The sequence below is a fragment of the Poecile atricapillus genome, chromosome 1, assembly GCF_030490865.1.
Source record: "Poecile atricapillus isolate bPoeAtr1 chromosome 1, bPoeAtr1.hap1, whole genome shotgun sequence".
NCBI classification, from domain to species: Eukaryota; Metazoa; Chordata; class Aves; order Passeriformes; family Paridae; genus Poecile; species Poecile atricapillus.
The window spans coordinates 145,946,819-145,966,522 of NC_081249.1; the positions used below are offsets into that span (position 1 = coordinate 145,946,819).

General features: G+C 39.9%; 1 protein-coding gene across 10 annotated transcripts in view; it reads left to right on the forward strand.

Moving 5' to 3' along the window:
* The window catches only part of DPF3 (double PHD fingers 3), a 186,463-nt gene that overhangs the window by 86,165 nt on the left and 80,594 nt on the right, over positions 1-19,704 (forward strand). For 8 of the 10 annotated variants that reach the window (XR_009280056.1, XR_009280075.1, XR_009280071.1 and 5 more), the window contains exons 4-7: positions 9,366-9,493; positions 13,387-13,482; positions 14,516-14,554; positions 18,143-18,221. Coding sequence is in view for 6 of the 10 variants with exons in the window: in XM_058860146.1 (XP_058716129.1) it covers positions 9,366-9,493; positions 13,387-13,482; positions 14,516-14,554; positions 18,143-18,221 (342 nt within the window). In the remaining 4 variants the exon portion in view is untranslated. The remainder of the gene's footprint in view (positions 1-9,365; positions 9,494-13,386; positions 13,483-14,515; positions 14,555-18,142; positions 18,222-19,704) is intronic. The other 2 variants (XR_009280081.1, XM_058860237.1) reach the window with 1 other exon arrangement.

Below are 19,704 nucleotides of genomic sequence, written 5' to 3' on the forward strand. Positions count from 1 at the left end.
AAGACAAATCTTGTTGACGTTGTCATGAGACAGCCTACCCCAGATGGCACATCTGTGTCTCGGGATGCCCTCTGGCTGGCCTGTTGGCAGGCATTCCCATGGCTTTGAAGGTCACCTTGTTTACACCTTGCCTTTTTCCCCCTCCCTATTCAGAGGCTTGCTGAGCCTGCAGGCTGGGCTTCACCATCTGCATTTTCTCTGGTGCCATTAATCTTCCTGTTTACCATTCTGTTATTAATTCTAGAGTTCACCTTTTTGTCTAAACCCTTTATAGGCCTTTTGAAATTGCTTGCCTTTTTGTGGCAAGAGATCTGAGCATCTCAGAGATAATTTGCTTTGTTCTTTCCCATTTCTGAAAGGATACCTACTAACACCTCACGCCATTTTTCTATTACAAGCCTTCCTTCTTATAATAACATTTTTCACTTATGTAGCTTCATCTGTCAGATGTATCTTAACATAGGAGTAAATATTATCTTTGTCCTTTGGAATTTGTGAACTGGCCACTGAAATCTGGTATCTGTGGAAATAGTCCTACTTTTTCAGTGTTTTTCTTGGCTGGAAAGAAAATACGTTAAAAACTGTCTCAGTGAGAATCTGTAAAACCACCTTGCATTTTTGGTGCACTTTATTTGAATGCCTGAATGCCTATGAATATTAAACAAGACTTACCAAACCCCAGAGGATAGGTGAAGACTATCTCCATTTGACAGATGATGGAAAAGCAGAGAGTGCCTCTGTTAGAATTTGGCTCAGTATCACTTGGTGGGACAGCAGAGATGCCAAAGGCAGCATCTGGGGCGGTTTCTCCCTGTCCCATCCTAAAATCGTTGTCACTTTGTTGTGGCCTTTCTGTTCTCCATTGGTTTATGCAGTTCAGTACTCACTGAGTACATCCCAGGCGCACAGAGCCAGGCAGAACTGAGCACAAAAAGCCCCTCAGTACAGAGCACCAGAATGTGCAGAGCAGGTTCCCAAGAATCTCTGCAGGACTCAGATTGGCTTTGGCAGGTTTATCAGCTCTGGCTTAGTGCCGGCTCTGCTAGGCCTGGACTGAATTAATTGGGATGCCTGTGCACTGCAGCTGAGAGATAACTGCATTACAGAGATTTATCTGTTACTAAAGGTATCCCTCCACTGTCCTCGATAAGGACGAGAAGCTATGCAGAATCTCACAGAATTTGCAGGAAGGTTGGCATGGCTGGCTCTACACATGGTTTATGTATGAGTTTGTGTGCAGTACAAGTGTTTTTATTCAGTTCTGTCACATCCAGTGCAGTTCCTTGCGGTGGAGGTCCACTCCCTGTTACCCTTTGCAGAATGTGCAATGTGGGCATGACTTCCTCACCTGTGGGGAGGTGGGGAGTGGTGTTTGCTGATAACTGTCTGGTTAATTATTTAATTCTGGTGCTTTGGAGGGGTCAAAATGCCCATCATCTATCTGTGTGAGTGATTCTATATGACTATTTACAGATAGGTAGCCCAAGTTATTCTTTTACTCCCAACAGACCAGAAGCCCTGTTAGGGTACCACAAAACCCAAAGGAACAGGCTTTTTTATTTAATATTTTTCTCTAAATTGTAGCAGTTATCTTGCCTCTGTGCCTTGATAGTGCCTACAGTCTTGCTGCAGAAGTTGTGGTGCAGTGTGAGCCCATCTAGAACACAAATGCAAGAATGACCAGAACACAAATGAGTGCTATAAAAATGCTATTGAATGGAAATATTTCTGAATGGAGATGATTTCAGCCCTAAGGGTAGTTACTTGATCCAGCATTTAGCCTGGTACTGTAATTTGGCAGTCTTTGAGAAGCAGGTACAGCTTATTATATGTGACAATGATTTATATCTGTGCTGAGAAATAAATCCGTAGAAAACTTCCAAGAGACAACTGACAAGAGGGCTGTTTTGATTTGGGGTTTTTTTTGAGAGAGATTTTATAGAGGCATTCTAGTCTGCCAGAGAAATACAGCTGCTTGTAAAGTCTTCATTTTGATAGTGTGTTAAACTAAACAATGCTTAACCTTATGTTTAAAGGCCTCTGCAATTTTCTGCAGGCCTATTTCTCCTTCCTGTTGTCTCGTAGCCTCCTGGGACATATTTTAACTAGGGGCTGATAGAAACTTTCCATTGAATCCCAGTCTTAAAGTTGTCCTCCAATATTTCTGCATTTATGCCCAGGCTAGAGAATGAAAGTGAACTGTCCCACCCATATCACATCTTCCCCTGTCTTCACTTTCTCTCCCTGCCCTCTGCCCTCCCCCAACTTCACCATGAGACTAGCAGCTTTCCATGAGTAGGTTCTAGGGAGACATTGGGATTTTCCAATCTCCCTGTGCTCCCTAGAGCACCTCAGTAGTGCCTAAAATTTCAAACATTTTCTAAGATTAATTTCAAAGCTTTACAGGATAGAGAGTCCTCTAAACTATTTTTCCCATTCAAAATGGTTTGTTTTTGTGGAAATAAATACTCTCATGTTTTCAAGTGGTCTTGCTTCCAGAAGTGGTTTATCATTGTCTTTGGTTGGATTCTTGTTCTCACCACAGTCCAGTTTACCTTGAGAGTATGATAATATACATGAGATTCAGAGTGGAATTGGTGGGAGAGACAAAGAATTCCTGGAGTAGCCTTACAATCTCTAGTAGAGCATGGCTATACTACAGTTTGGTTTAAAAATAAAGTGAATTGGATGTTTACTACTCTCCAGGGACCTTTGTTTGGCTTTGTGGACTCATTGTGAGAGTCTGTGTTATCAGTAATCTGTCCCAGGGGAAGCCCATGGCTGGGCTGACGGGAGGTTCTGTGGACCATGTATGTGTAGAACTGTCAGTGACAAGTTTGCTGCAGATGGGTGCTGGATTGCAGGAGCGTTGGGAGAAAAGGGTGGGATCTTAGGGGCCACGGAAGATCAGCATTAAATCACAATTGCAATACCATGAGCATCTGCCCCTGGGCTAGCAGGATGTGTAGAGAAAGAAGGGTTTTGGAGATCTGGATGTGCAGAAGGACTGAAGGTCCATATGCTGTGCTGAGCTGTGCTGACAGGGGCAGAGCCCTGCCTTTAGTATACCTGGTTCTGGTCATTGCTGTGAATGTATCAGTTCCAAGGGTGCTAACAAGCACCATACCGGCCATGAACACAACAAGCAAGGAAGCAAACAAGCTAAGGACAGTCTGGTCATGCACACACAGAAAAGCTTCAAAATGCAGCTATTCACGTAAGGCATTGTCTCCCCAGTCTTTCTTAAGGGATTCCATCCCCCTGCCCCCACCCTTTGCACTCTAACGCTATATTTGTGCCTTGGAGATGTGGAGATGAGCATATGATGGATGGATGGATGCTGCTTGTCTGGGTTTTTCACCACCATTTCCCCCGGGGCACTCTGTCTGCTGGCAGAGAGCACCATCCCAAAAGATGGTATCTTTTGCAAACTCGACAGCTAACAGACAGCTTCTCTCTCTGCATATTTCCCCAAAGAAGAGCAGGCTTAATCTGGTTTTTATATGGCATATTTCATTATAATCTTTTTGACTTCCCATGTTCCCAGTACACCATAATAAATAAAACGCTGGGGGTGGGAACAGCAGAGATGCTGAGGCTTCACACTCTTGTGACACTGATAGATTCTCATTTTAAACTGTCATGGGATTTAATTGCTTGCTGAGCCACTGCACTGCACTTTCAGACACATCCTGCCACATCCTCTTAATGAGCTTAGTGGCTGCATTCACTCAGCAGTAGTTCTGTTTGCTGTGAATTAGGTGGCTTTTTTAGACCACCTATATGATTTTAAAGAGGTAGTGGTTATTAAGGTAATATCCTTGGATTTATCCATCCTAAACAACACTTCATGGACTCGTAACATATAGTTTCCTCTGGCACTTTTTATGTTCCAAGAAAACGGCACCAAGAAACAAAAACGCAAGAATCTATGTGCAAAGTCAGTGTTTGTCTAAGAAGGTTTTTGGAAGCCGGATTGCTTTGGTTTGCATAGTAGCTGTCTCTGGCGTGATAGATCATGCTGGAACTCACCCAATAAGTATCTCTGTTCCCAATTAGAACTGGAAATGGAGCTGCTTACGAGTGCACAGAGATGATGGTTTGGGTGGCAGCTGCTACTGTGGAGATGGAAATGATCCATTGTAAAACAAATACATTGCACTGTATAGAAAAAGGGATGGTTGTTTTTAATTTATGTTTCAAAGAGACACTGAAAAGTTGCTTAGCTCTCAATGCGTTGTAAACCAAATGTAGCTTACTTAAGGATAGGAATTTGCAGCTATTTTGCCGTTTTGGCAAACCAAAACTTGAAAAAGCCCACCATTTTGTGGGATTTGTGAAAATGTGCTTCTTTTGGAGGCAGCAGTTCAGTAGAAAACAGACACAGGAATGACACTGGCATGGGCGCTTGTTCATATTCTACCACTTCAGTCTCAGGACCTTAATAAATACAAAGGTTGCTGCATTGAGCTGGTAAGCAGAAATAACCATGTTAATTTAATCACTAGGAAAGGGACTCTGCCAAGTTAAGAAACATAAATTTTAATTACATGCACACACACATATTTGAGTTTTAATATATGCACAATATTTAGCTGTGATACCAAGAATACGATGGTTTACTAAAACAGGAAGAATTCTTAAATAGCATTTTATTTTTCATTGATGATTTTTGTTCATTTGACATTTCCATTTGGTATAGTTCTAACTAGTTCATGTATCTGCTACATTAACCATGTGCTATTGTACTTGCGGTACCAATCAAAAGGAAATTTATCTACAAACCTTCTTAAAATTTTCATATAAAAGAGTAAGCTTTTAATTATAGTGACTTTACTGGTAGTTATTACTTGTAATAAAGATTATGTTCTTTGAAATTGTATTGTTTGAAGAAGAGCTTGTGTTACAAACTAGAAGTTACAAAGAATTTAGAACAATTAGCGGATAGCAAATGCTATTACCTATATTTAAAAAGGATTTGGATGTGATTCAAAGATTTAAAGACACGTAAATTCTACATGAACATCTGAGAAATTGATTGAAACAGTAATTACATATAAGCAATAAAGCACCTGGGAAATGATGATATAGGAGGTTCTAACCAACATTTTTTCCTACCAAGGAAAAGCATGCCTCACTACTTCTTTAAAATTCTTTACATAGGTACAGAGGACAATTTTCTTAAACTTTCTGAAGATCTTTGGTATGTCTCCAAAGAGAAGCTAAGAATTATCTTAGATCAAAACTTTTGGAATAAAAAATAATGGAAGAAAGAACCTTCATTGTAGATAAAGGCTTACAGCTGGTGCATCAAGGTTTAGTGCTTGGTCCAGTGTTGTATAATACAGTAATGAACAAGCTGCAGAGTGGGAATATTTTGCCAACTACAAAGATTTTCACATAATATGAAGTTATTGAGAGCAATCATGGCTGGGAAGGTCTGTGCAGAGCACTCTGGGGAAATGTAAATGTGGTTGGGGAATGGGCAGGGGGATGGGTGTTTTAATATTGTACCTGTGTGTTTGAATGTATTCCTTACAGGAAGTTCTTGTCCCCATTACAAGATTCCTAATTCTTCTGCTTAGTAAGTAACTTGGCCATTGAAAGACACAGCCTGAGGAGTAATCTAAAGACTATTGTAATTCATTTGTTTAAATGGGGGATGTGGTTTCATCTGAAAATGCCAGATGCAGTACTGGTCCATCTTGGGAAGACTGGTGTGTAATAAAAAAAAGCTCAGGAGGTTTGTCAGAACCATATGGAAAACTTCCCACAGCAGAGTAATAAGAAAGATTGTGACTGTTTATCCATGAAAGGAGAGGAATTAAAATAAATTACAAAAATTTTGGTCAAGAACTTCTATTTTCCCCAGCAAGAACAAGGGGGCTGGCAATAGATGAAGTGAAACACTCTTTCTTTCTAAAACCATAGTTTAACTGTTGAACTCTATCAGGTGGGAAAACATTGAGCTAAAAGTGTATCAAAATTCAGAAAGGGCTGGACTGTTCTGTGTATTTTCAGAAGAGCCAGATTTAGAATAACTGGGGGAGATACTGCATTTATCTCTCAGAATGAAACACAATGTTAGGGTAGGTAAGTTCTTTTGCATTTCTCTCGTGACAGACATTCATAGCTTCTTCTGCAGCATGTGAGGTGACTGCATAGTGTGGCATGAGCAATATCAAAGCAGAGGCAAGCACAGGGTTGCAGCTTAATTTCTTAAGCCCAGAAGAGTCTCCCTCTGGCCTTATTTGAAGCTTCAGGCACTGGCTGCTACCTTCATAAGCAGGAGAGTGAGTGGAACGGACCCCACCTTAGTTCCAAATAGCAGTTCCCATGAACTGGGGAAAGCCTTGATCTTTCACATGAAAACTACATTTTGGTTTTTGAGTTGGCTCCTCAGTTTTCTTTAGGGTACTGGCATAAGAGTAGAAGATACTTTTCTTGCTTTTGTGGGAAAATCATGGATAGTTGAATAGGAAAGAGAAAATAAGGGATTTAGTGAAATGAATTTAATGAGCCCTGGTAGTGCTTAACTATTTCTGTAGGTTAACTGAACTATCTTTTAGATTTTAGAAGACTTTTATCTGTGGGGATTCAAAAACTGGCTTGGAAACATAATTTCCTGTCTCCATTACTGTACCCTTTACAGACTAGCCATCTTCCAGGAAGGATTGAATTAATTACAAAGACTGAATTCATTACAAGGGGTTGTATTTGGACCTCAGAAGGTTTTTATGCTGTAAACTTTACATTACAAATAAGATAGTGTCTGCTTTTTCCCACTTTCTAGAGCTCTTTAGGAATTAAAGTGCATTCATAGTAGCTAGCAGTGGAGAAGAAAATGAAGGAGTTGGATGGCAGTCAGCTTAGTGGGAAAATGTGAGGCAGACACTGAGTTTATTTTCACTGGATGCCCAGCTCACTAACTTAACTTCTTGGTAATTCTGTCTCCTCATCAACTGTGAATAAAAATATTACCTTACAACGCCTTATCAGTGGAATGTTAAATTTAGCAACTAGAAAACGCTCTTAGAGTTTTGGATGAAAAGTCCTTCTGGAGTGTTGTTGTTGGGAAGTAGCAGTGCCACACAGAACAATCATGCCTATTAAAGACAGCTGCCTGTTTTGACCTTAAAACCTACCTTTTCCTCTTTTCAAACTTAATTTTTGATATCTCTGGAACAAATGAGTAGTAGTTCCACCTTCATATATGTGGCTTATATATGAAAAGGCTTATCCCTCAGCCTTTTCTTGCTCATTTCCTTTTCTAATGCATTCATTTGCTGAATGTATTGGTATCCAGAGACAGACACAGCTTGTCACAGTGAAGACATGTTTGTTTCCAATGCCCTTGAGCTTGCTTGAAGCTTCTTTGCTTGCTGAATGTATGATGACCCCCTGGGGTTTGCAGTCCCTCAAGGTTCTAAATACAGAGCAAATGCCCTTTTGCACCCAAGCACAGGACTTTGAACCCAAGCCAAACCCACATCCAGAGATGATTATGGAGGTTCCTCAGTGACTTCAGATTCAAGCGTTGGGATTTGCACATAAATCAAGTCAAAAGTCTCTTCTTTCTATTGAAATGTCTGGATCCAGAGGGAGGTACTAGCAGTTCATACAGGGAAATTCAATCTGTATGATTCTCTTTTGACTTTTCTGTCTTTTTAATAGCTCAAGCAGGGAGAAGTTGGGGAAGGGGCCATAATGGGGTGGGTATGCAGAGCTTAATGCTGAAAACAGAGGCCTGATTGAATAGAGCTCCTTGTGATGAGAAGGGGGATCAATTCACAGTTGACCCCATCCCATTGTGTGGGTTGTCCTGGGAGTTTCCTTTAAAATCCCAGTGGTTTGGTTTTTCTGCATGGTTTGTACCCAGCCTTTCCCTCTATGAATAGAATAGCTTTTCCTGGAATTTTTGCTGGATTTTCTGTGGTTATTGGCTGAGCAATGCTCTCTCACTTCAGAAGACTGGAGCAAGTACATTGTGGAAGTACTGATCAGGGACACTGAATCATTTGCTAACTTAAAGTTTTTCATATATAGAACAAAGATATTCCTGGGATGCAACTACCCCCATGAAACAGATTATACTTTACTGTCCCAGGTGGAAGTGCTCATTCATTATTTAGTTTGCAGGAGTGATTTGGGACTTAAAAAACATATGAATTTCTGCCCTGCAGAATTTACAGCTCATGGTGATAGAAAGGCAGGGAGCTTCAGGCAGACTGGGGAACAAAACACTGTTCTAAAGCATAAGTAGACAGAACTGTGAATTAAGGACACCAGATGATGATTTGTAAGCATCATTCTTGTACATTACTTGTAAATATACCAGTCTAGAGAAAGGAATTAATTTTAGAAGGAAGGAGTACTTGAGAAATCCATACCTGGCAGTGTCAGGTAAAAGACATGTGCAGGATGTTTCCCTGCCAGGGGATTGCTCTAAATGAGTCTCTGTATGACTGGGATAGAGACTAGGGTCTACAAGGAAAACTGGATTATAGCCCAGGTATATTTTAACATATTGCTAAAGTTAATTTGCTGTATTTGCCTGTCTGCTGCACTGCCTTATAATCTAGTGGCAGCATTTGAAAGGGGAATAAGGCTCTGTTCCTTTACTTCTCCAGCAAGTTGCATCAAACCTCCTCATAAATTCACAGTGTCTTTGGAGCTCTGTCCCCAGCCTGTTTCTGAGCCAGCCTGTGGCTCTTCCTGCAGTGACTGGGTGTTTTCCCATTTTATGGGCAAGATTCTGTGCTCATAACTGTGTTTCTTTGCTGGTATCACCAGCTGGAGTCAAACAGAGATTTTATCTAGTCAGTATTACAGGAAAATTCAAGACATGTCTCTGTTTTTCAACATAAGGTCTCAGCATTGGCCTTCCACACAAGTTTTCTATTTTCCCACATGTGGAACATGCCCAGGTGTAGGAGAATGAGGACTGAAGATGTGCTACATAAACTGTGCCAGATGCTAAACTGCATTATGCTACTTTTCTTCTTCAGTAGATCAGATTCTTTATATTTGTTATTTCAGTATCTTAAAAACTCCTAGTTTTGTTCTTTATTTGAAGCATAGGGAGTTTACACAAAGGAGAAGGATTTCATCCCATTTATTTCCGCCTGATAAAATACATTCAGCCTTTTTTTCCTGTAAACAAGCACAGCAAATGGAAAGATACCAGGTTTTCAGTAGGATAGAAATTAATTATATATGGAGTTTCTTAGTGGTTAAATGAAATTGAAGAGCTCCCCTTCAAGACAGAAACAAGTTTGAAAGTTTGCTCATCATCTGCTTGACATCTCTGTCCTGCTTGTTAGCTCTTACGGGGAGACACAAAGTGAGTGTGTTTTGTTTTTCAGAAGTTGATCTGCCTCTGAAAAAAGATGGGTTCACCTCAGAAAGTACAACTCTGGAAGCCTTGCTGCGTGGAGAGGGAATAGAGAAAAAAACAGACACTAAAGAGGAAGACACTATACAAGAAATCCAGGTAAAGGAGAGCCCCATGCCCTGACATCAGGGCTGGATTTTACAATTTGTCTCTATGTCTAGCAGTCTTTTGTCTTGTGGCAGAGCAGTATATCTGCTGATAAGTTGTGTCATTCTACTGCCAAAATGTTGTCAAACCTTTGTGCTACACTATGATGCTCAAAATGATGTCAGTATCTCACATGCTTCTCTTGTCACAAGAATCTTTGACTGTGTTCTGCACAGGTCCTGTGTTGGAATTTATTTGGAGCACTATGAGTTAAGTACATAAAAAACTGAGAAGCTGAGGTGGATCACAATTATAAACTGAATTTTAACGGTTCACATTTAAAGTGAGTTTCACAGATTTCAGATTTCAGATTTTTTGAATTTGGATTCACAGCTGTTGTAGACTAAAACGTGTCATTGCCTTTCCTGATTTTTTTATTAGTAGGTAGCCTTCTGAAGGTATAGAAGAAAAACAAATAGCTTAAAATGTAATCTTAAATATCTCAGTTATTATTAGTGATGCAGTATGAGAAATATTGCCTCTTCACATGCATTATGGTTTGAAAATTGTCAAGATTCCATTCCATCCTTCAACAATTAAAAGCTGAAACACAATTGTAGGTCTGTTATAGAAGGAATTCAGCTAATATAAAAGGTTCTTGCATAAGCCCATGTCACTTTTAAAACATCCTAAATCACTAGGAAAGTGGGCCTCTCCCACAGCAGCACATCTTTCGTGATGCTAAAACACCATTGTGCCAGGAGTTTTTTTAGGGATTTTTAGTGAGAGTTATTAGCAATGTGTCAAAATTGGTAATTCTGGGTGAGATACAAAATATTGCATCTATACCTAAAAATAGTAAAATTTTGAGAGGTCAGTCCCATGCCAAATGAAACAGAAAATGATAGGCTTCATCAAATCTGTATTACCTGGAGTTCAGTCTTACTGCTCTATTTGTTAGAAATTTCACACAGGTGAGGGCAGCACAATTGGTCTCCCATTCCCAGTTGCACAGGTAGATGAGCACCATCAAAGAGGAAGCATGCTCACGGATTGGGGAAAATCTTGGCAGGAGCCCTGCTCTGTGTTTGCTTCTTCAGTAGCACATCTGGGTGTGTTAAGCTGAGAGCTCTCACTGAGGTCTGTTTTCACCTGCTTCCAAGGTCACAAGAAGTCATGGTGCAGCATCCTTAGGAAATTGAGAAGTGACTTGGAATGTCGCTGTGTGATCTGAGCTCCCAAATTATCCCCAGCAGCAGTCTGAGGAAGGAGACCTCAGAGATAGTGGAACTGACATAAATCCAGGCATTGCAGAGCAGGGAGGGGGTGCAAAAAAAATAGAACAGATTTTCAGCTAAACTGCTGTAGCTGTGACCTGTCACCTGGATGCCAGTTTCATCAGAGCAGATGCAAAAGGCATGTCTTGCTGCTTTATTTTATGCAAGCACAGCTTATCTGGATTCAGTCTGTAGAACAATGATTGCCAAAGCCTTCACTAGTATGCAGCTTTCAGTGTGTACTTTGGCACCTGGCAGCTAGACTGTACCAGATCAAAATCACAATCAGTGCCTTTATCGGTGTGACAAATAAGAGAATGCAAATCTCTCTTTTGTTCCTTTGCATACTTGTCTGTGCTGTGACTCCAAAGAGCCCAGCCTCAATGGTGGTGAGAGTGAGCAGGTGGAATAGACGTAATTGTAATTCCCACCTCAGTCCCAGACACTTGCCACCCTCCCAAATTCAAAGTATCTGTCAGGAGAAGATGACTTGGTGCTTGGCTGCACCAAACTACATAGGGCTGGGAAACTGATTTAGAAATACATTATGGGAAAAGAAAAGTTATTCTGCTGAAACATATAAGGGTTCCCCCTGCTAAATAGATGCAGGCACTGGGACCTGCTGTACAGTTGATATGTAACAGGATTGACAATTCTACCCCACAGTAAATTAGTATTGAATGTGTGTCTCTATTGTTGGATGGAGAAGAGTTAGAGTAGCCTTCTGACCATGCAGCAGAAAGGTTATGCCCCTTCTATAAAAGCATTAAAAGAATTACTCTGGCAGTGTCACCAAATTCCCTTGGTTACATATTATCTCTCTTTCCTAAATTGATGCTTTAATTTTAAAGGAAGAAAGTGATTTCTCTTAACTCTTGTGTAGTATTATTGTTGTAAATTAGCTTATTTCTGTCCCACATAAGATGTGGTTGCCCCTGTTTTGTTGGGGTTTTTTTGAGATACTTTAAGATTTAAGATATGGCACAATATAAAAATACAAACTCATATCAGTAAGTTTGCTTATTTTCTTACATACATTCTTACATTTCTTACAGTCTCCTCATGTACAACATTTTTCAAGCACTTCAGTCCTAAGATGAAGTCAATTAATGTGTGCAGTTGTATGAATTTGGAAGAAACATTTTATGTATGCAGAACTGGAACCTGCTTAACTTTTACACCCTTAGTATTTAGTACCTCCAATATTATGTAAAATTGTATTTCATGATGGTTGGAGCTCATTAACAGCTTCCTGACAGTCAAAAATAGAAGAAGCAAAAATTATGACTGGATCCTTGTCATGTGCTACAACTTGTTAGTAATGCACTGACCAGCATTAGTCTTAGAAATTGAGCTGAATAAAATAATAAAATAAAAGAATAAACTTTTGTAACTGGTCTTCTAAATACAGACTTTTTGAAATGTGAAATTCCTGTTGTAGTCTATCCCACAAATTCAGAATTCGGTGCTTGAGGTGTGTGGAAAGAAATAAACTGATTTGCTCATGTTCCCCCTCTGCTGACTCTCAAATATCTTTTAAGTAGAAATTAGAGAGAAGGAATAAATACAGTAAGACTGAAAAACATTCCTATCAGTTTGATGTCACTATTTGAGTCTGCATTGTGGCTGTAATTTAAATGAATATTCACATGGCAGGGGTAAGTTCGTGATTCCAGATTAGTCCCTTGCAAAATGGCACAGCACCATAAATGGCAGGAGTGGCTGGGGCCAGTCTCTGTATTTCTAGCAGACATGCCAAGGGTTGAGGGAATTTCAATGGGACTTCTTCCCACATTAGTGTTGTGATGATTTGTCTGGCCTTTTTCCATGTGATGTCTGCCTTGTGCATGTTTTCATGCAGGACAGCCAGCCCGTGGTTGGTTCTGTAGAGGTTACATTTCAAAAGATCAAGTTAAAAGATTTAAATTTCCTGGCCCAGGCATCTCACAGTTATGTGAGCTGATGAAGTATTATTCCTAATAAATAATTAGTTGAACAAATTATTGCTGTTGGTACCGTTAACCTCAATGAGACCTGTAATTCCTCAGCATTCTCATGCAACAAACTTCCAGCTTCTAGATTCGAGTTTTACCTGTGGTGCAAGCCCTGAAAAACATGGCTTTCTAGATCCATTCTGGAATATATGGAGGAATTTTCTCTATTTTTGCTAAAGAAAGAAGATTGGGAGCTACCAAGGAGAAAACCACTGGTTTTGTATTCCTAAAGTGCACTCTCAACATTAGAAGAAAACAAAACAATTTAAATTGCAACAAATGAAAATAAAAAACCCAGGCAAACAAATTCCCAGACAGGGCCTGCAGTTATGCATACTAATATTTGTCTTGTCTTGGAACATTGGTGCTCAGTGATGCCAGTATTTTCTCTTAGGAACCTTTTTACCATAGGTGACTGATATCAGTAGTATTTTTTTTAGTAGGAATTCCCTAGTGATCTCAAAGTGGAAAAGAGTGCAAATTTCGCTTTGGTAGAGGGAAGCAATGGTACTGGGATCTGATTTGGCTTTATATCAATGATAATAACCCACAGCCACTGTGGTAAAAAGCAGTAGTTGCTTGTATGTGTCCTCCTTTTTCCTTCTAACCATTCCTATTTATTATTCAATCACAGAGGGTTTTAGAAAATGATGAAAATGCAGATGAAGTGAATGAGGAAGAAGACTTGGAAGAAGATATTCCAAAACGAAAGAACAGGCCTAGAGGACGGGTAAGTGGAGAGTTTACTGGAATGGAAAGGAAGAAAGCAAACCTCTGCTTTCTAGTGTATATTTCTTATGTGTATTATGTATGCAAAGTATTTGTCCTTGAATATATGATAGTGATAACACTATAGGTAATTTTCAGTTAAATGTAATAGATTTTAATATTTTTTCACTTTATTTTTGTGAATTGCTGTGAAAAAAAAAGGACTATTTTGAGAGTAAAAATTTAGGGGAAATTTATTTTAGTATTGTACTTACAATTGTAATGTAAGCTGTAATAACTATGATGACATCCTGCTATTACAATGCTCCTTAAAAAATATCTACTAATTACAGAAAAGCAGCAAATTCAGTCATGACAGCCAAAAAAGTATTAATAAAAGTAACTTGAACTGTGTTATTAAGTTTTGCAGCTTTCTCCAGGGTAGCATTTTGTGCCTGACGCTGGCTCTCTTGAGCCCATGGCAAATCTTCCATTTGCTTAAAAAGGGCAATATTTTATCCTTAGGGGACACTGTGTCCCTTCTCTTACCTAAGATGTCTTCACAATTCATCAGGGTACCAGTTAAGTAATGAGGCCAACATTTTAAACTTGGAATCAACATTTTCAATTGTGGGCCCATGACCTAGGCATCTAAATAAACGTGAACACAAGTCTCAGAAGTTTTGAGCATTTTCATCTCTCTTTGGCTCCAGTGGATGCTGCAGGGGCACAGGAGCTCTAGAAGTACCTTTTGATGTGTTCATAGAAGTCAAGCAAGAAGGGCCACATTTTAGGCCAAATGAGCAGAATATAATAGCTTTTGAATAAGAGACATGAAACCACATTGAATACTTGCAATGTACTTATGCATCAGATCCTCTCTTTTGGTTTCTTCTTTGGTTGTTGTGTTGTTTCAGTTTTCTGCTCCTCTTTATTTTGGAGCTTAAGTCCTTTAATATAAGATCAAAGCACTTTAATAATTGGATAAGTATATATTTCACCTTCCTTATTCTCAAAATCACCTGAACCAGTTTCTTTCTTTCTTTCTTTCTTAGCCAAAGACCCCCACCTGGAAAAAAATTTTCCAGAAAAATGTAAGTTTCAGAAAATTTGTATGAACCAGTAACCAAAACCAGGAGATAGAATCAATACATGCACATAAGCTTGACTGTAGCAATCAACTAATATTCCAGGCTAACAACTCTGTTCTAATAAGCTGCTTTCATGTAAACTGCACATGCTGGTCAGGGTGAGTGAAAGGCAATGAATATCTAAGAGAGATATACTGCTCAGGAGAAGGAAATTTGGTGTATTTATATGTCCCAGACCTACATAAAGTCCTGAAATTAGTGTTACATGCAAGATTTTGCTTCCTTGATCAGGAAAATGTTACAGAAGTTTTTCTCTGTTACTGTAAGGAAAGGAGTTGGAGGGTACTAGATGTCCCATTCATTTTGAAGCATACATTTATGTTTTATTTTCTGCCCTAGAACTTGCCCCCTATTAAGTGTAGGAGCAGCAGGGTTGCTTGCTTTTTTCTTGCAACTTAACTCCTGATCTGCTAGAGCCCTGGCTTCTTTCAGTGCAAAAAAAGAGAAGTTTGAATAATGCCAAATACTTCAAGCAATTTTTAGTTTTATTTGATGGCATCAATAACCAAAGAAAAATGTGGTAGAAATTAGTATTTCAAAATTAGGGCCAGGTTACCTAGCTGTTGAAAACTGGTAAGCCTGAATTGCATCTGGTCACAAGTGCTTTCTCAGTTTTCTAAAGGCAGCCCTTTTCTAGCCTGAACCATTATAGGGAATTGAGGCTAAGGATTTAAAATTAGGGGACATGAATCCTGGGCAGCTCTTTGTTTCTGGGAAGAACTTGGTTAGGGTATTTTTAGAGGGCAGAAGAGGAGAAGGACATGCATAAGAAACAAGATCCTGTGGAGCGTGACCTTTGGGGATTCAGAGGAGTGAGAAGCACTAACAGCATAAATGCAGGATTAATGCAACGGAATTACTGCTCTGGACTTTCCAAATTGCACATGCCCCTTCCTTTCCCTACAGCATGATTTTATTTTTAATCCTGGACTCTCCATCTGTCCTTTTGGCTACTCTCTCTGGCTGCTTCAGAGCTGCTTCAAGGCTGCTGGGACATGGGTCCAGGCCTCACATGTCAGGTCTTGTAGTCTTTGCTGCATCCTGTCAGAAGAATAAAGGCAGCCATGGATGACTGAATTCAACAGCCTGGAGCACAGACAGCGAGTGTGGGGCATTCAGTTTAGTGCCTCTGGGGCAGCTGCTTGGTTTCCTTTCCCCTCAAGGCTAGCCCTGAAATCAAGGGGGCATAGGAAGGACACTGAAGGCTGGAGAGGTAGATTTACAGATGGAGATTTTTAGTGTCTTTGCTGGACAGGGGCAATGTGGTAGGAGCTGAGCAGGGTAGGTTGCAAGGAGATATGAGATGTACACAGCTGCACCTGTACAGATTGTCTGCTCATCAGCTGGATATCCCGTGGGACAAAGTCACCAAGCACATTTAGGAAACCAAGTCCCATTGAAAATTATTGACTTGAAAAATCCTCCCCTCTGTGTTCATTGCATGAAGAAGTGTATCTGACACGTGGTCATGCCATGAATGCTATGCCCCTGCATTTCTGTAGAGGACAGTTTGAAAGGAAACAGCTGGCTGTAAGATTAGCAAAATTCTGAGCAATAAACCTTAAATTAGTATCATATTCTGAAACGTACCTATGTAAAAATACTACCTTCTAACTCAATAGGTATGTTCCCAGTGTGTGAATAGAGTCAGAGCTACTGACTAGTGACAAATGTAAGACTTAACATCTTTTTCATAGCTCTGAAAAGCCAATGTAGCTGGTAAGATAGGGAAATTAGATCCTAATCTGGGTACCAGCAGAAATATTTATAAGGGCCAATCACTTGTCTATGTGAAGACTCCCTGATGAGTTGAGGGTTGTGGACGAGCTACCATGGACTGAAATTCAGTTTGCAGCACATTTAGCAGTAGTGAGGGAAGAAAAGAGCTAGCCTGGGATTGATTTCATTCCCCAGAGGGGGTTGAAAAAGCTGGCAGCCAGAGAGAAAATAGTGCAGACTAGTAGGATGATTTTATGTGATATGGTCAGTAAAGAAGCTTCCACCAAACAATTGTTGCTGAGGCCATTTCTAGGGTGAAACCACTTTTCAGTTCACCCTTACAAATCTTGCTCTGCACATGTGTGCTGGACTGCACAGAGGTCTTTGCAGAAGGCAGATTTATCCTTGTCATACATAATAGTATTTACCCCATCCAGATAGCTGCAAATCCATGTCTTTCCTTTGGGACTGTGTTAAGAGTTCGACCTGAGCAATCCCAGGGAAATAACATGTGAAGTTTTTATAAATCCCCATTTTGACAGACTTTGTCAGGCCAGTGTAAAACTGTTCCTTATTACTTCTCTTTAGATATCCAGTGGAACAAAATTCTAATAGTATTAGTTCTGTTCCAAGCTCATAGAAGAGGGATGGAGTTTCTATGGCCCCTTTATGGCTGGGTGCGAGTATTCTCAGGATTACTACACCTTCTTCAGCTTTACCTAACAAAGCTCTGTCCCTTCCTTATTTTCACATGCAAAGGCTTGCAGGATTTGACTCAGGTGGCCTTGTCTAGAGTGACAAATATGAACAGTTTAATAAGAGGAGCAGCAGAAGCAATTTTTCAATTTATTTCCCAGAATAGAGTTGCTAGCAGAATTAATAAAGGACTATTTAGCCATCCACCTGTGATCACTTCCTCAAACAAAGATCAAGTCTAAAACTGTTGTCATTTACAGACTGTACATGAGTGAACATGAAAGAATTGAAGGCCTTGGCTCAGTTCCCAGTTCCACATCACAACTCCAGTATTGGACAGATATGAGCTGTTCCCTTGTTGACATCTCAGCTGAGAAGGGTCAGGACCAAGTAGTTTTAATGCTGAATTCCACTCTCACCCCTGGAGCTCAAGACAGAGCAGTCTGTGCTGGAGAAACGAAGTTTTTCAGTTTCTGTATCTGCCAGTTTGGTTCATTTTAGGAACACAGAACTGCAGAGAGACCTTTCTGGGTAATTTCTGTTGTTGCAAGTAGCCACATTATCTAATCTTTTCCACTAACTGACCAAAACTGCTTTTTATAATTAGCCATGGTATCTTTGTCCCAGAAGGCCATTTCAAAACATTGCTTTTCAGCTAGAAAACATAGCATAACAACACAAACAATGGCCCTTTGAAAATACTGAAGGAAATAATTTGACCTCTCTTTTATTTGGGGCCTGTTTTCTGGCTGATTTAATGTTTGCAGATATACTTCAACACCTGTTCATCTATTCATTCATTCATATTCAGTTCAGCAAGGTATTTGAACATCTTCACAAATGAATGTGTGACGATACTCAACTGAATATGTGCTGGCAGTGACCAACTGCTATGGATGAACAGCTTGAGCTGTCTGTGGAGAGGTTCTCCATTGCGTTACAAGGTCCATTAACATAGTGCACATCTTAGGAGATGAAGGGTCAAGACCACTTTGAGAAACCTGTATGGAAGCAGAGGATTTTAGTTTATACTGTACATCTTTCATAGGAGGGTGTGGGGTGCAAGGAGACCTGAGGGGTGACGGAATAATTCTAACATTCCGCTTGTCCTTGCAGGCTCGGGGATCTGGAGGTGGCAGGAGACGGAATGATGCTGCCTCCCAGGATGATCATGACAAGCCCTATGTTTGTGACAGTAAGTAGCAACTAGACAGCTTATTCTGCTTCCAGCCTGGTCCTACCAGCTCAGTGCACTCAGGGCTTCATATATTACAGCAACATATTCTGCTGCTCTCTGACTTGCATGTTTGCCACCTGCTGCTGATGCTCTTGGTGTTTTTGCATGAAGGAAATAAAATTAAGTTCTCGGCAAGACTCCACTTTCCTTTGCCCTTTAATAAATCATCTCTTATATTTTCTTTCTCCTTCTCTTTTTCTGGCTTCTCTGCCTTTTGTCTTCTTTTCCTCCATGTAAGTTTCACCCTCTATTTCTTTCTCTGTTTCAGATAGTTACAAACAAAAGCATAACTCAAAAATCTTCGATAAAGGTACTTCACCCTTGTTGTGTCTCTTGATATATTTGGTGATTCTCTTCCCTTCAGTCCTTTTAAAATCTCACTGGGCTAAATTCTGAAGGTCTTATCCCTCACTAGAAAGTAGACTTGTGGCATCATCAAAAGCTGAGCTCTTTTAAGAAACAAATAATATCTCAAATGCTTTGTTTTGATACATATTCCCTTTGAATACAGCCCTGCTGTTTGGCATCTTGCAGTTGGACTGCAGGTGAAGCAAGGCATTGTCTTAACAGAAAAATTATACTAGAGCTGAACATCAACACTGAAGGAGGGTACCAGAGTCCTAGTATGAGTGAAGAGTCCAATATTTGTTACAAAATGGTTTGGGGTTTTTTTACAGTCTAGTCCTTGATGCCCTCCTTCTTCTTTTGATATTCTTTTTTGCCTCACTATGTCATTTCTGTGAAGGGCACTTATCTTCCCTGATTATTTTTGAGGCATCCCATCTTAAGTCTTACTCTAGAATCTACATACAATTGTAATTTGTGCTACCAGGTACCTTCTAGCCTATAAGACAATAACCTAAAAAAAACTAATAGAAGTAGGAGAATAGCAGATCTTCACTTCTGTGATCCAAAACAGCTGGTTTTGAGGACAACTAGAACTCCCTTTTCTATTATTTGCCTATCTTGCAACGTTATAGACCTTAGAAGAATAACCCTTCCAATGTCAATCTATGGGGGTATTTTCTGCTGATTTTTAAAAACATGAGGAAATAAGGAGCATGCATGGTGAATAAGAACTATATTCCATGTGTCAAAAGCATATTCTTGTCTGGTGAGACCAGGTGGCTGTAAGTGTCCAGAAACGGAAAGACTTGCATATGAATGGGACATGACACGTGGCAAAAACATAGTCAAGAAGGAAGAGCCTTTAAGTTATGAAGAGTCAGAAGACTTATGCTGCAGTTAAATAGCCATCCTAGTGCACTGGAAGAACTAAAATGTGTCTTCTAAGACTTCTATGAGTGCCCAAGATGTATCTTGCTGAAATCCACAGGTTTCTTTTGCTGGTATATGCATATCTTTCTTTATCTTTTTTCTGGAACATCCTTCTAAATCCAAGGACACTTGTCAGTGGTAGTCATTTTGAATGTAATGACTC